This window comes from Chanos chanos, chromosome 4 (assembly GCF_902362185.1).
Source record: "Chanos chanos chromosome 4, fChaCha1.1, whole genome shotgun sequence".
Taxonomy (NCBI): Eukaryota; Metazoa; Chordata; class Actinopteri; order Gonorynchiformes; family Chanidae; genus Chanos; species Chanos chanos.
The window spans coordinates 11198684-11213976 of record NC_044498.1 but is presented as its reverse complement, the minus strand read 5'-3'; the positions used below and the strand labels follow the sequence as shown (position 1 = coordinate 11213976).

Here is a 15293-nt window from a genome sequence, read left to right as displayed (position 1 = left end):
GTGTGTGTGCACGCGCGCTCGCATGTGAGTGTGTCTGTGTGTATGGCTATGTATGTGTGTTACTGTATGTTGATGTGGAGTGAGTGTGTTCATGTGTCGTGTTCTGAGGGGCATGTCTGTGTATATGAAGGAAACAGAGAAAAGGTTATGTAAGTGACTTTATAAAGTGTGAAAGCGTGGGTGAGTTTAATGTGTCTGTGTGTATAATGTGGTTATTTATATGGGTGTATCTGTGTGTACTTGCATTTGTGTGAACGTGTGTGTCTGCATGTGTGTAAGTGTGTGTGTGTGTGTGTGTGTATGTGTGTGTGTGAGCTGTGGGTTATAGCACCCCATCCATGAAGCTGGTGTCGAGGTGCTGGATGAGCACTCTAATAAAGCTCATCTCTTTCCTTGTGTTCTCGAAGATCACGCGTGGCTCGTCCGACTGGCATCGCAGACAGTTAGGAGCCATCACCATCGCCAGATTGCTCACGTCCATCTTAGTTACTGACACATTAGCAGGCTGAGCAAACACCTGAGGAGAGACAGAAAGGAATGTATTACCTCAGTTTCCCCCATAACTGTATTTGAAGCAGACAGACAGACAGATGTACAGACAGACATGCACAAGAACAGACAGAAAGACAGATGTACAGACAGACAGGCACAAGAACAGACAGAAAGACAGATGTACAGACAGACAAACATACAGACAGACCTATGTACAGACACTGAGACAGAAAAGACAGAGAGGCAGACAGACAGACACGGAGACAGAAAGGACAGACAGGCGGACAGAGACAGACACTGAGACAGAAAAGACAGAGAGGCAGACAGACAGACACTGAGACAGAAAAGACAGACAGGCGGACAGACAGACATAGAGACAGAAAAGACAGACAGGCGGACAGAGACAGACACTGAGACAGAAAAGACAGACAGGCGGACAGAGACAGACACTGAGACAGAAAAGACAGACAGGCAGACAGAGACAGACACTGAGACAGAAAAGACAGAGAGGCGGACAGAGACAGACACTGAGACAGAAAAGACAGAGAGGCAGACAGACAGACACTGAGACAGAAAAGACAGAGAGGCGGACTGAGACAGAAAAAACAGACAGGCGGACTGAGACAGACACTGAGACAGAAAAGACAGAGAGGCGGACTGAGACAGAAAAGACAGACAGGCGGACTGAGACAGACACTGAGACAGAAAAGACAGAGAGGCGGACAGAGACAGACAGAGAGGCGGACAGAGACAGACCTGGAGGAAGCGGATGAGGTAGCAGAGCACCAGTTTGTTGATGTGAGGGAGGTTGTGCACAACGTTTACAGCAGCTTCAGGACTGTCATAGTTGGAGATGCATTCTTCATAATACTCATGAGGAATCACCGGTTCCTCTAGTTCCCTGTACCACAACTTCAACAGAGACGCTACACACACAGAAACAGAGACAGAGAGAGAGCGAGAGAGAGCGAGAGAGAGAGAGACTTTCAGAGAGGAGATTTCTATAATTTACAATATGACCATATTCTTACACTATAAATGTCAATCCGTAAAAACACTGCTTTTGCAATTACATATATACTTAAATGGAAATAGAAACCTCTATGGCCATATTTTAAGTTAAATGCTGCAAGTCTGGGATATAGACAAAACTTCATGGATTTAAGATCAGATCTCTTTCTGTTAACTCTGTGTGTGTGTCTGTGTGAGTGTTAATGAGTATGTGTGCGTGTGTGTGTGTGTGTGAATACGTGAAGAAAGGGACATTAGAACATTGTTAGCCCAAACTTAAACAGGTGGGGTACTTATATGCAACACTGTAACTGCCCTACGCAGGTTCATGTGTGTTTGCACATGTGTGCGTGCCTGTACTGTGTAAAAATCGGTGTGTGAGACTGTCTGCCCATGCAACTGGGCAAACCATACATGAAGCGATCAGGAGACCTGCTGCAGTTTCTCTTAAGAAAACAGAGCAGGGACTGTAATACCTGGGACATGTGGGTCCTCCAGGCCAGTCGGCACCTTCCACTGGTCCACCTGCAACTTGAGAGCGTTCACCTCATCAATGTCCCCTGGCACCCTAAAACAGCATAGAGTGCCACGCCATCAGTCCTCTCTGTCACTTTTAACTGTAGAACAAATTAAGTCATTACTCAAAATCACACTTCACCTAAAGATGCCCTCTGTTTGGTCTCCGTTTAGACCGAGGACTTCCTCTGACAGGCGGGTCTGTACCCATGGTAACTGTCGGTCAGGGTAACGCTCTTTCTGCAAAGACATTACTTCCTCCAGAGAGGAGCCGAACATGGAGGGGCTGAAGATGGCATTCTGTGCGTGAGCAATCTCCTCTAGGCATGGCTTTTTCAATCCCTATGAAAAATAGAGGTAGGGAGGGATAGAGGGAGGGAGGGACGGAGAGAGATTTGCCCTCAGTAAGGTTAATGAGTTAAAAGTTTGGGCATGCTTACAAGGTTAGGGACAGACTGCGTGCATGTGTGTGGGTGTGAGTGTGAGTGACAAACTGTTCCTATTATCAGCCTGCTGAGAGCCTGGCACACACCACTTATTACTACACACACACGCACGCACACACACACACACACACACACACACACACACGCATATACACACACACACACACACACACACACGCATATACACACACACACTGTGTTTCTGCCCATTTTCACAGACTGGGATCACCACAGGCAACTGGCACGCATACAAAACTAAAGCAATCAATTACACAGCCCCTGTCACCCAAGCACACATAGACACATAGACGTGCACACAAATTCATAAAGACAAAGACAATCATCAGGCCATGCCATGAAAATGCTCTCAGAGGAGAGTGATGATGTCATCACTGCTAAGTTTACTGAATATATTCGAATATTATACAATGGAAGTTTTTCAAGATGAACAGGCAGACTCTTACTTCACACCGAATGTTAATTAAAGCATGTTAATTAACAGACATAACTAGCCCCTCCCACATCCCTAGGGCCAATCATTAGAGCTGTTGCCAAACCCTCTCAGGCAATCAGTGCCAAAAGCACTGAACACCAATTAGGCAAGAAGACACGCAGACACAAACACGCACATACACATGCATGGGAACACAACCAGGACTCACGTAGCAAACTTATTTAAAATTTAAAAAAAAACAAAAAACATTTGCACTCATATAAAGCTTCTGTATTCTCGTCATTCAGAAACACTCAAACCAATAAGTCAACCGTAAAAGTACAGCTACCAACCTTTTTAGCCCCTGTGAGGGCAGCTTTCTGTAGTTTGCGATAGCAGTATTTAGCATAGCTGCTGATGGCCACTCCTGCAAAGTGCACGCACAAACACACACACACACACACACACACAGTGATAAATAAACATGGTATGAGCAGTGGACAATAATGTGTCTCTATGTGTGTGCCCTGGTGGTTTACTCAATATCTCATTAGTAGCAGATCAATAGGAATATGAGGGCACTAACATGAAATCCAGTGCACAGCGAGAGGTAGAGTAAAATGAATGGAGAACAACGGGCATTTCTAATATCATACGAAGCTCTACAAGTAACCTGTCAAATGGAGAGGAAAAAAAATGTTTCTTATAATTTCATATCAAGTTTCAAGTTTATTTAGAGCCCAATATCACTGTTTACAGTCTCAAAGGGCTTTACAACAGTCAAAAAAACAGGACGGCACCCCCTGACTTAATCCTCATGGCGGGCAAGAAACAACTCCCCAAAAACCCAAAAGGGTAATGGGAAAACGGGAGATATCTTGAGAAGGACCACAGAGAGAGGAAGGAGACCCCTTCTTGGCCAGACAGGCGTGCAATAGGTGCCGACCCAGCAGGCAGTTACAATTGCAAGTAAATTAGAGCATATCAGCGATGCCTGGTCAAACATTCCATACTGTGAGGAACAGCTAAGATAAATGAGTGTCCTACCCTTGGTGTCATTCAGAGGGTCCATGTGTCGGTAGATGTAGCCCTCCAGGTAGTTGTGGAACCGGGGCGTCGGAGGGAAAAAGGCCAGGCAGATAGCCATGAGCTCCCAGCCCCTCTGCAGGCTGTCGTAGCGAAAGTTTTCCGTGGTCTGCCGACACATTTGGATGTAGAGTTCGTCCCGCAGGCCTTGGCAGCTCCATCCCCTCACCACCACCTCCAGGGCCACGGACAGGGGGTCGCCTTTCGCCCGTCGGTCGCCCATGTAAGTCTGGATCAGCTTGAAGAGTTCCACGGCTTCGCGTTTCACCGCGCGGTCGGAGGTCACGATCATGGGCTTCTTTATAGGTTCGCTGCTCCAGGACAGCATGTTGGCGATAGATACCTTCCTCCTGAACAAACCCTGAGACAAAAAAAGAAATGGCAAAGAAGGGAAATATTTCTCTTACATGTATTTGAAAACTCAGGCAAAGTTCCTTGAACATAGCGATGAGAAACGCTGCATACCACCCGCTAATTAGTGACGATGCACTGACATTCTGTGAGTATTGTAGGGATGTTAGTTTTTTTCACAGGAACAACGAAGCTCAGATGTACTGATACGACTTAATAAGCTTTTTTATTGTCTATTATTATATAGAGAGTAAATAAAGAATGCGGGCGGCGTCTCTTAACTGGAAGAACATTTATTATATCCCTGTTACACTCAATCATTTCTCATTATTTGTTGTTCAGTAGCTGCCTCTCCATCAGTAAAAATACAAGTCTAATGTAAACTGGAGTTGTTTTGCACGCTCTCGAGTTGCCCCTAGTGGTAAAAACGTGTACTACATGCTGAAATGAGTTGAACGGTGGTAGTGCTCACTCCCACCTCGAGCTGCTTATCCTTATTAAGGTCGTGGGGCTGGAATGTTAGAGCCTATCGCCTAGCCTTTCACCCAGCATTCATTGGGGGAAAGGCAGGGAGACACCCTGGACAGGTGTCGCAGTGCAGACACACACTTTCACACCTAGGATCTCCAATCCGCCTGACCTGCATGTCTTTGGGCTGTGGGAGGAAACCCACGCAGGCACAGAGAGAACGTGCAGACTCCACACAGAGGGGACCCTGGCCACCCGGCCAGGAATCGAACCCGAGACCTTCTTGCTGTTAGGTGACAGCTACTCACTGCGCCACTGTGTTCCCACAGGGGTAGTACTGGTTAAGAAATAGCATGCCTTAGCTTTTGCTACAGTGTGAAGACTTTAGCAGGAGCCAAAACCCTCCCAGCTATGGCTGGCTCCATTATAACTAAACTGGGACAAGTAGAGAGGATGCAGATAACTGGAGCACAGAGGCTTGAAATTTTTAATAGAAAGTTCTTGTGTTGATAAAAGATCAGTTCCCGAATCATAAATGCCATTACAAGTATATTTCAAAAATATGTCATATTTTACATTGCATTTAAGGTATTTCCACAGTAACAAACGACTATTTTGTGATAAAATACATTATTTGACCACAGCGTTTTGAATTTTGTCAGAATATATTCAAAGAGGTAGTGCCTAGTGATTTGATATTGAGTAACAACATTTTCTTGTGCTACATAGCCATTCTCTGGCAGCACTAACTCAGTGTGTGTGTAAGTGTTTGTGACACAAAGAGGGCATATTTGACAGACTCTGTACCTGTGTATGTTTGTTAAAGTGTTTAGATGCCCAGTTTTCTATGTCGGTCTCAGAGGAGGGTTTACGCAGTGTGAATTCTTGGAAAATGCCACAGCTAGCACTGGGCATCATGTTCCGAGCATTTCGGCTTGCTTCAAACTGAGAGCATGCTCCCAGATCCTCCGACTGCCAGAACAGAGAGAGAGAGAGAGAGAGAGAGAGGGAGGGAAAAAAAACAAATAGAAACAAGTTAGTATCACAGAGTTACAGACAGATTATGCCCCAGGCAGAGGAGGAAAGGAAAGAAAGATGAAGAGGCTTCGAATTGGTATATTATTAATACTGAAAACTCAAAACAGTAAATTCGAAGGGCGGATCTGTCTGTGCCTCACTGTGTGTGTGTGTGTGTGTGTGTGTTTGTGCGTTTTTCTGAGAATATATTTGTGGGTGGGTAAACTCAGAGTGGTGAGCATGCGTATAACAGCCTGTGTTCCTTTTATGCAGGAAAGTGTTCATGGCCTCAGACTTTCTCACTGATGAGCAGTTTCGCCCAAAATCTCACAGTGATTCTGCACCTCTCTACCCCTTCCCATAAGTCCTGGCCTATCCCTCTGTCTACTTACTCAGTGGGGACGTTCTTGCTTTGTAAGCACATTACAGCCTGTAGGGCGTGATACATCTCTCTCTCTCTCTCTCTCTCATCTTTTTATCTATCTCCCTTTGCCATTCCCCTCCTCCTCATTTTCTCTTATCTCCTGCTAGCTCTTATCTCACCATGGCTCTCTCTCTCTCTTTGACCTCTTCCTCTCTTTCTCTCGATCCCCTAATCTCTCTGTCTAAATTAGTTGGTGCTGAAATGTTCTCCTTTCCCCTCTGTAAGCACTATTCATATTAACCTGACTGTGACACATACAAATGCGACACGGAAATGTGTAGGCTACATAACAGCATGTTCACGGACATGCATATACTCTGTGTGTGTGTGTGTGTGTGTGTGTGAGAGAGAGAGAGAGAGAGAGAGAGAGAGTGAGAGAAAAACAGACATTAATCCTTATATAAGCCCATCTCTGCAAAGAATCTTAAAATAATCTGCACATGCTGAAATATTCATACTGTAACAGCAGGGCGTGTCTCTCCCTCAATCTCACTCTCATTTTCCTCCCTCTGTGTGTGTTGTGAATGTTTGTGTGTGTGCAGAAGGTCAGCGTCAGCCTCTAAAATCAGAATTTCAATGTTATCATAGAAAAGATGTCATTGTCTTAAGGTGCTGGTTACAATTCACACACAAAGACACACTCACACGCACACACACACACACACACCCATGCACAATGACACACCACAAGGCTGTTATATTTTTGTATACACAATGTTTGATATCAGTTTGACAATGTTACGCTTTAGGTAGTCTGCTGTGTCATGGGGAGGTAGTCCACTATTTGCAATGATGATAAAAAAGAGATGAAAGAGGGAGAGAGGAAGAGAGAGAGAGGGGAGAGAGAGAGGGGAGAGAGAGAGGGAGAGAGAGAGGGGAAAGGGAGAGGGACAGAGAGAGAGAGTGAGAGAGAGAGGGGAGAGAGAGAGGGAGAGAAAGAGAGGGGGAAAGGGAGAGGGACAGAGAGAGAGAGTGAGAGAGAGAGATAGGGAGAGAGAGAGAGAGAGAGAGGGAGAGAGAGGGAGAGAGAGAGGGAGAGAGAGAGAGAGAGAGAGAGAGAGAGAGAGAGGGAGAGAGAGGGAGAGACAAATTAGAAAACTAAAAGAGACCTAAACTCAAAGGGCACTGATGAATGTTTGGCAAGAAGAGCAACACTGTGAAATTGGTTTTACATAATTACCAACACCTAAACCAGCTCAAAGGGTGCTCCACAGAGACAGAGACTGTGTGTGTGTATGTGTGTATGTGTGTGTGTGTGTGTGTGTGTGTGTGTGTGTGTGTGTGTGTGAATCTTCTAATTCAGTTGGCTGACCGTCTAACGGATGCCGTAATCGCTGGCAGGGGGGATAAAAGTAGCCAGTGAGGCTACCAGAATGTGGGCAACGGTCCATGACACAGCACAGCCATCTAATGTAGCCTGACTGGAGACACTGACACAATGCATTTAGAGTCCTCTACAAAGAGGGTCACAACTACCCAGGGCCCCTTTTCTGCTAATTGGGGTTATGTAGTCCACAGATATAATAGTAATTCCACAGAAGTTCTATTAATAATTCAATAATTGAAACGTGAAGAGCATAAAAGAAGCAGGTAGGACAGCAGGTTTTTGTCAGCTATTTATCAGTGCTTTATCACTCAGCTATCTGTTTTTCAGGTGCATGCTGGGATTCAATGGAAATTGCGGCGACATATGTGTTGCAGGGAGAGACATATTCTGTAACTACATGGCTAAACATATTATAAATAAAATATGGCGAATGTGATTAAAGCTAGTAACGACGGCGAAAGACTATCCTAAATTTGACAGGACATCAGTTGCTGGCCTACAGAAATACTATTCAAATTATTCGTTTAAATCGTTAGTTCTCACATACCCAAAATGCTTGATCTTTTAAACTAATGCATATTTGGCCAAAGGATTCAGATCTCAGTTGTTTGAGCTAAAATTGCCACTTGTGCAGCATATAGATAAAGTAACACCAAAAATATTTGTATATATGAATATTTAGTAACTATTCCGGGGTCGCCCTTCATGACTGACTCAGTCCTTCTTGCAATGCTACTATACCAGTTTTGAGGTGGACCATTCTTCTAGAAGACAGCCTCTGGTTCTTTGAGGGATAAAGGATGTGGAAAATGCTTTGCACTGTGAATTCCAGAACTTCTCACAGAGGTTCAGCGGAGCTTGGATGTACTGATTGGAGCACCCAGTCATGTTGCCTAACTACATCTAGGTGGTCATTAAATATTAAAGTATAACCATCTCAATTTCTCATAAAAATGTTTACACATGGTAGCACTAACATCCTGAAAACTTCCATGGCAACGTGTTGAGGAAAGGAGTGGGCACCTGGTGACCTAAAATGGCTTCATATTCCTTGGTACCTACTACATAAAGCAACCATTGCTCGAAATAACTCCCACAACATAGCCGTGCACACCACAACAGTTGGGAGCAGGCACTGTGCGGCTACATGGATCCTCGGGCTTTTCTGCAAATATACACTCATTTCCGACGTTGGAAAAAGACTATAATAAAACATAATTCAGGCAATATAGACTAGTGTATTCTGAATATCAACCATGCTTAAAATTACAGTCATTACTGAGACCGGACAGAAGAGTTCCATCTCAGTAATCCTCTTTTGTCTTTTTTTGGCATAAGCCGTTTTAATTTTTGACACGTTGTCCCTTGTCAGATACAGTGATTTAGCGGGTTTTGTGATCTATGTACCTGTAGTTGGATCATTAAACGTTTGGCCTCTCTAAAATTCTCTGGGATAAGTCACGTTGCTATACAAACTCATAAATGCAGATACCGATTTATACTCATTCTTTTACTCATACTTGAACCATATTAGAAATGAGTTTTAAACTTAACATGACTCACCAGCACAGATTAGCTGCTTTTGTAATAGTGTTTAGAATATTTTGTCCATGCTCTATACTTTATGTCAAACATGTCAATGTTTCCCAAAGGTCTTCAATTCAAATAAGTCACAGACATCAGACTGAAAGCATGTAGCTACTTAAAGCTGATGGACTTTTTAATTGTCAAGCAAAATCAGAAAAAAGATATGTGTGTGCATGTATGTGTGTGTGTGTGTGTGTTAGGTAAATTACCTGTGAGGGATGCAGGTAGGGCTCAGGGGATGCTAAGTTGGTCTGTACAGACAGGCTTTTCTCCAGCAGTGTTTGAGGAAATGCCAATCTGTCTAAGGTGGCACGTTTCCAATGCCCATCCTGCAGAGCCAGGGCCTCGTCCTCACTAAACGCTCGCACCACTGGCCCTGGCAGAGGAAGGGGCATTGCCCCATCGCTCTCGTAGCCATCTTTAGCGCTTCCAGCTTGCTGCGCGGAGGAAACGCTGCCTCGTTGGTGAATGACCTGCTGCGCCTCCCAAGCGAGGCGTGCCTGTGTGAGGACCGCTCCTAACCCTGACCCAAAACTCTCTCCCTCTCCTCCAGGCAGTGACGGTTTACGGTTCTTACGCTTACGATTCCCACCACCCGCGTCATGGCTGTGCTGTAGCGTAAACGAGCCGCCATAAGACATGCCGGCAGATACTCCTCCCGGACCCGTCGTTCCATAGCTTAGCACCCGTTCCGTTGTCCGGAATCTGGGGGAGGAGCCGGACTGCTCTACGTAAACGAGCTGCTTCACGTATTCGCGCCCAGCGGCGCTATACTCCCGCCCACCGGAGCTGTAATCCCGCCCACCTGAGCTGTAGTCCCTTCCACTAGAACTGTAGTCCCGCCCACTTGAGCTATAGTCCCGCCCTGCAGAACTATAGTCGTGTCCAGTGGAGCTGTAGTCCCGCCCTTCATGCACAGAAGTCTTCTCAGGGGTGGAGCCTCGCTGTCTGGTCAGCACTAGCTGTCCATAGGGGGACGGGCTTTGCTTAGGGGAGTGGTAAAGGCCAGGTTTACGTGCTGGCGACCTATCAGAGCCATAATGGGAGGAGTCGCAGTGCATGTCAGTGGGCGGTTCTTCATAAATGGGCGGGGCTTGGTACTCTGAGGGTGGCTCCTCATAGAGTGGTGGCTCATAAGCATATCGTGGGGAGGGAGGCTGTGAGTCTCCAGAGCAACGACGCTGAGTACCACCTAGCTCCGCCCTCTTCAGGAAGGGAGACTGTGACTGGCGTCTGTCAGTCAGGTAAAGGGGATTGGCCTCAGGGTCAGGTGGAGCATTGCCAGAGGAGCGTCTGGAACGGGGAGAGGAGCCAGAATAACCGTTGCCCTGAGACAGGAAACTGGGCTCCCGCTCTGACACTTTAATCAGCATCCTCTCTTTACTGCCTGTACCCCACCGAAACCTGGCAGACAACAAGAGACACAGAGAGGTTTTTCATTAAAATCTTTCAGCAAAATGATTCTGCTTCAGCTTAGCCTCTATGTGTTTTGCAACTTAACGGCAATTTTTTTTTCTTAACAGCTTGTTTTTACTTGTTAGTGTGAAAGTGTTTTCATTTTAAAAGTCCACTGAAAGACTAACGACTTCAAAATGCAGTTTCATCTTGATTTTTTTCTTTATTGTGACTTTTTATTGACACTCTGCTGTATAGGTAAGTTTCAAATGCATGTAGTTTAACGAACAATTTCATCTGAACTAAACTCGATTTCGTATTCTCTTAAAAAAAAAAGTAGCAAGAAACAAAAGTTTCAAACAAAGTGAACTGAAAAGAAACCCACTTCAACCTAAACATAGGCTTGTATTTGGACAGAGAAAGATACAGAGAGAGAAAGGGAGAGTGGTGTGAAATCAGTTCAGTATTTGACCATCCAGGTCTTTGGAAAGATGCTGTCCATGAATGAACTTGCATATGTGGGAGTGTGTGTGTGTGTGTGTGTGAGGGAGAGAGAGGGAGAGAGAGAGAGAGAGAGAGAGAGGGAGAGAGAGGGAGAGAAAGTGTATGGTGATTTAGATTTAGGATAAAGAATCTGTTTGGAATTGGTCACAGCGGTAGTTGGACTCATGGCATTCTTCCTCTGTCTTTGTAACGATGTCTATCCTTCCATTAAACTCTTTTTATCTACTCTCTCTTTCTCTCTCTCTCTCTGCAGCTAGAATCCCACAACAAAGCTAACATTGTTTCTCTCCGGCCATAAATTATTCATGGACATCCGACCTTCAAATCAATTTACACATCCCCCCCCCCCCCCCCCCCTCCTCTCTATCTCTTCCCATCTCTCCTGACTCTCCCTCCTTCTCACACTCACTTCTTTTTTCACTTCTTTATCTTCGAAGTGACAAATCTAAACAAGTCACTGTTCTGAGGACACTGAAGTCACAGTAATGAACGCAGTGAAGTTCTGTCTATCAGCTTGTACATAATGTCCCAAATAACCAAATCCATAAAGTGAACCAGCTAATCACGACCTGAAATACAATACATTTTTTCAATAACAAATTCTCTTCCTTTTTCAGTCACTACCGGAAAATGACCAAATCAGATTTTGAAATATTAAAGTTTTAAGTACTCACTTTTTTTATGTATTTAAGTACAAAAGTATTAAGTATTTAAGTATCAGACTGTATCTTTAAGACTGGAGTATTTATCTAAAATAACTTCCTTTCATCTTAAATGTCCAATCAGTTTATACCTCTCCCCGTCTTCTCTTGGGGCTTTCTCTTCTTGTTCCTGTGACGAGGTGGTGCTGACCCCGCTGCGGGCGGGGCTGCTGTCAGCTGATGCGGTGGTCGTCGTCGTAGCGATGGGCGGAGGCGTGTCTGTGTTCTGTTTGAGCGTCTGAAGTTTAGCGAGGGGGATGATGTCGCAATTGTGGGGGCGGTGCCAAACGGTGCGTTGAGTGGAGGCGTTGTAGTAGTAGAAACGGGACGTGTTGGAGTCGAAGAGCTCCCACCACTGATCTTGACCGCTGCGTTTGATCCGCACACCCGCAGGAGCATCCCACACGCATTCGCCCGTCAGCAGGTTGGCATACATCCGTTCCCGCGTCCGCGGTTCAATGATCTCCACCCACTCCAACCTGAAGACACACACAATTATCAGTCATATTCAGCGAGTCTATAAATACCCATATACTAGAGGGAGACGGCGAGGGAGAGAGAGAGAGAGAGAGAGAGAGAGAGAGAGAGAGAGAGAGAGAGATGCAGACATGCCATGTACACTTGACTCCAAAAATACTGCATGTAAGCATTCCTGTCTGTGATTGCCAGGAATGCTTAGTGAATACTGGACTTATGGACACACATTTGCAAACACACACACACAAGTTATGGGTCATAGTTCACATTCCACTGTGCTTCTACAGCTGTCCAGGACCATACTTTGTCAGTATCTGCAAAAGTGTATGCAACATATGTCTGTGTATGTTTGTGTGACACAGAGATAGAGAGAGACAGAGAGAGAGATGTGTGTTTTGAGCATTTGCACGTGAATATGATATTGATATTCTGGAAGTGGGTCCATCTGGAGAGGAATATGAGTATTTGTGTGAATGAGCATGTGAGCGCGCGTGTACACAAGTGTGTGCGTGTGTGTGTGTGCGTGTACGTGTGTGTATAAGTCTGTATGTATTGTTGCTGCTTTTTTTGCTTTATTTATGGCATTTATGAAAAAAAAAACAGCTAATAACTCAAAGGTGATCTGTGCAGGATGATCCCAGTTGTTGTGATGAACAGTTCCACATCAGCAGTTACTGTTGATTCAATGACTTAATGACAAATTACTGAATATTAATTCTTCCCATTTTCACTGTCTCATTTTCTCCATTAAATGTCAACAACACTTGAAACAGAGCTGTGTTCAAAATCACAACGATGCAAATTGACTTTCACTCTGCCACTAAGCGTTTCCATATAGGAAATACATATATATTCATACAGGACTATGTGTGTCTGTGCCCATTATCCCTAAGCACCTAATCCCATAGTAAAATTCTAATAATCCCATAATCTAATATAATCCAGTCTAATCTAATTAAGAAATCCGGTTTGAAAGGTGTTTTCAGGGAAGTCTGTCCAACAAGACAGTTGGTTAATCTGATTGGCAGCCTAATGTATTTGTGAAGAAACATTTTAACCGTTTGTGTACACTACCCAGACATCTCCAACCAACCATGATACCACATTACGAGCCATCAGTCAAATCCCAAGAAAGAGAACGTAATTGTTTTTTTTTATACCTTATGTGAAATTTACATTTATTCATTTGTACTGTCTTACTTCACGCTTTGACAGCTGCAGCTGTATTTTGTTGAACTGTATGCAGCTGTGTTTCACGGAATGTCAATGCATATAAACAAAGGACCATGTTTCAAATAACATAACATTCACATAACAAGCACACATTGCATGCATACATAATTCCAGATATGCACAAATAATCGTTATTAGAACAGCGCCACATCCCACAGATGATGTATTATTTCAAATCAAATATTCCACTTAAAAATGTTAAGGCAACCTGGCACAGAGCCTATTCACACTCCCCTTTTTTTTGGTTCAATGCAATGATGGGATTATGCAATCAGAATAGTGGAAAAAAAAAGTCTAGTGTTACACTATCAACAATTCGATAACAACTTTTTCTTTATTTTCCTGATTGCTCAGTTGTGATGGCTAACAGAGCACATTGTGATGTAATAAGTCGGAGAAGTACAGCCTGCTCTTAGCAACCAGTCTCTCACAGCCTGCCCTTAGCAACCAGTCTCTCTCACTACACCAACATTCACAGGGTGTTCTTAATGAAGTATTGATCTAACTATCTGGGTCACTGGTGCACTGTCTAAATCCTTCTTCATCATTTCAGACTTTATCCCTCTGTCACTATCGCTGTATCTTTCGTCCCTTTTTTGGCTCCCTCTATCAAAATAAATTACATAAATCACACACAAGAAAGGTCACATGTGGATTCGGCTAATAATAGAGTTATTAGCGGTAGTAATTTGCAGTGAAACTGCGACTACAGCAGCTTCACATAGTATCACGTCCTCATTTGATTCTTGACTGTCCAAAAAAAAAAAAAAAAAGCCTGTCAGCTTATCAGGAGGTTTCATCTTAACAGGCTTAATTGTTTTCAAAGAGGAATCCACCTGTCACGGTTACAGCATAAAAAAGAAAATGACAGATGTTTGATGGTCATTGGAAATATCAGCTCAGTACCACTTTGACTGGTCTTTAATACCTGTCTCGCCCACACACACACACAGACAAAGTGACACAACACAGTGTCACTGTACAATGACTGGCCAAGCAGCACTGGACACCCACTGAATGACGAGCATCATTTTACTGTCCCTTAATGACACTCTCGCTCTACCTTCCCTCTCTCTCTCTCTCTCTCTCTCGCTCCCTCTCTCTCTCCATCTGTAGAGAATCCATTACTTTTAACCTAACACTCCAATAACCTGTCCAAAGAAAAGATTGCATATTATTCAAAATACTATTTACTGCTAGATTAGATTTCATGAGAGAAAGTGAAGACACAGGGAGAGAGGGAGTGCGTGTGAGTGTGAGTGTGTGTGTTCGCTCTTCCATTAGGCAGTGCAGTGGAGTGTGACGGCCAGTTCACCACCCGCGCTCCCTTCCCGTCCACAAAGACACACACACAGACACAGACAAAGACACACACACACACACACACACACACACCTGTCCTCTATTCCCCCTCTATCTCCTGCATGAAGACTTTTCTGTGCTGTGTGATATAACCTTGGCAGTGACAGTTTGCTCCTCCAACACACCACATCACACCGCCCTACAAGTGTTCAATGCTTGGTCGAAAAGAGACTCAAAGATGTGCATGACATGGTTTAGGATAATTTGATGCTAAAACTGTGAGAATTGCAGAGGGGCTGATTTGAGGCTCCACAATGCTGAAATAAAGGAGAGTTCTTCAGGGGAGTAAATTAAAAGAAAAGCAGACTGGCATATATTCACCCTTTTAATGTCAGTGAATTACTAGATGAGTACAAGTGTTTTTTACCTCACGGGTATAACCTGTTATATCTAGGCCAAGTCTTTGGACTAGAAAAACTATGGCTACATTTATGGAGACAACGCATCTAAGAATAGGCTTATT

General features: G+C 44.3%; 1 protein-coding gene across 1 annotated transcript; it reads right to left on the bottom strand.

Moving 5' to 3' along the window:
- Positions 1-322: 322 nt before the first annotated feature.
- arhgap39 (Rho GTPase activating protein 39) lies at positions 323-13341 on the bottom strand. The gene is made up of 10 exons (XM_030770950.1): positions 13337-13341; positions 11851-12237; positions 9368-10562; positions 5611-5775; positions 3946-4345; positions 3252-3325; positions 2162-2361; positions 1980-2071; positions 1249-1418; positions 323-517 (listed from the first exon to the last, which is right to left on the bottom strand). Exons 1-10 carry the CDS (start codon positions 13339-13341, stop codon positions 323-325), a joined length of 2883 nt encoding a protein of 960 aa, XP_030626810.1.
- Between the last annotated feature and the right edge of the window lie 1952 nt (positions 13342-15293).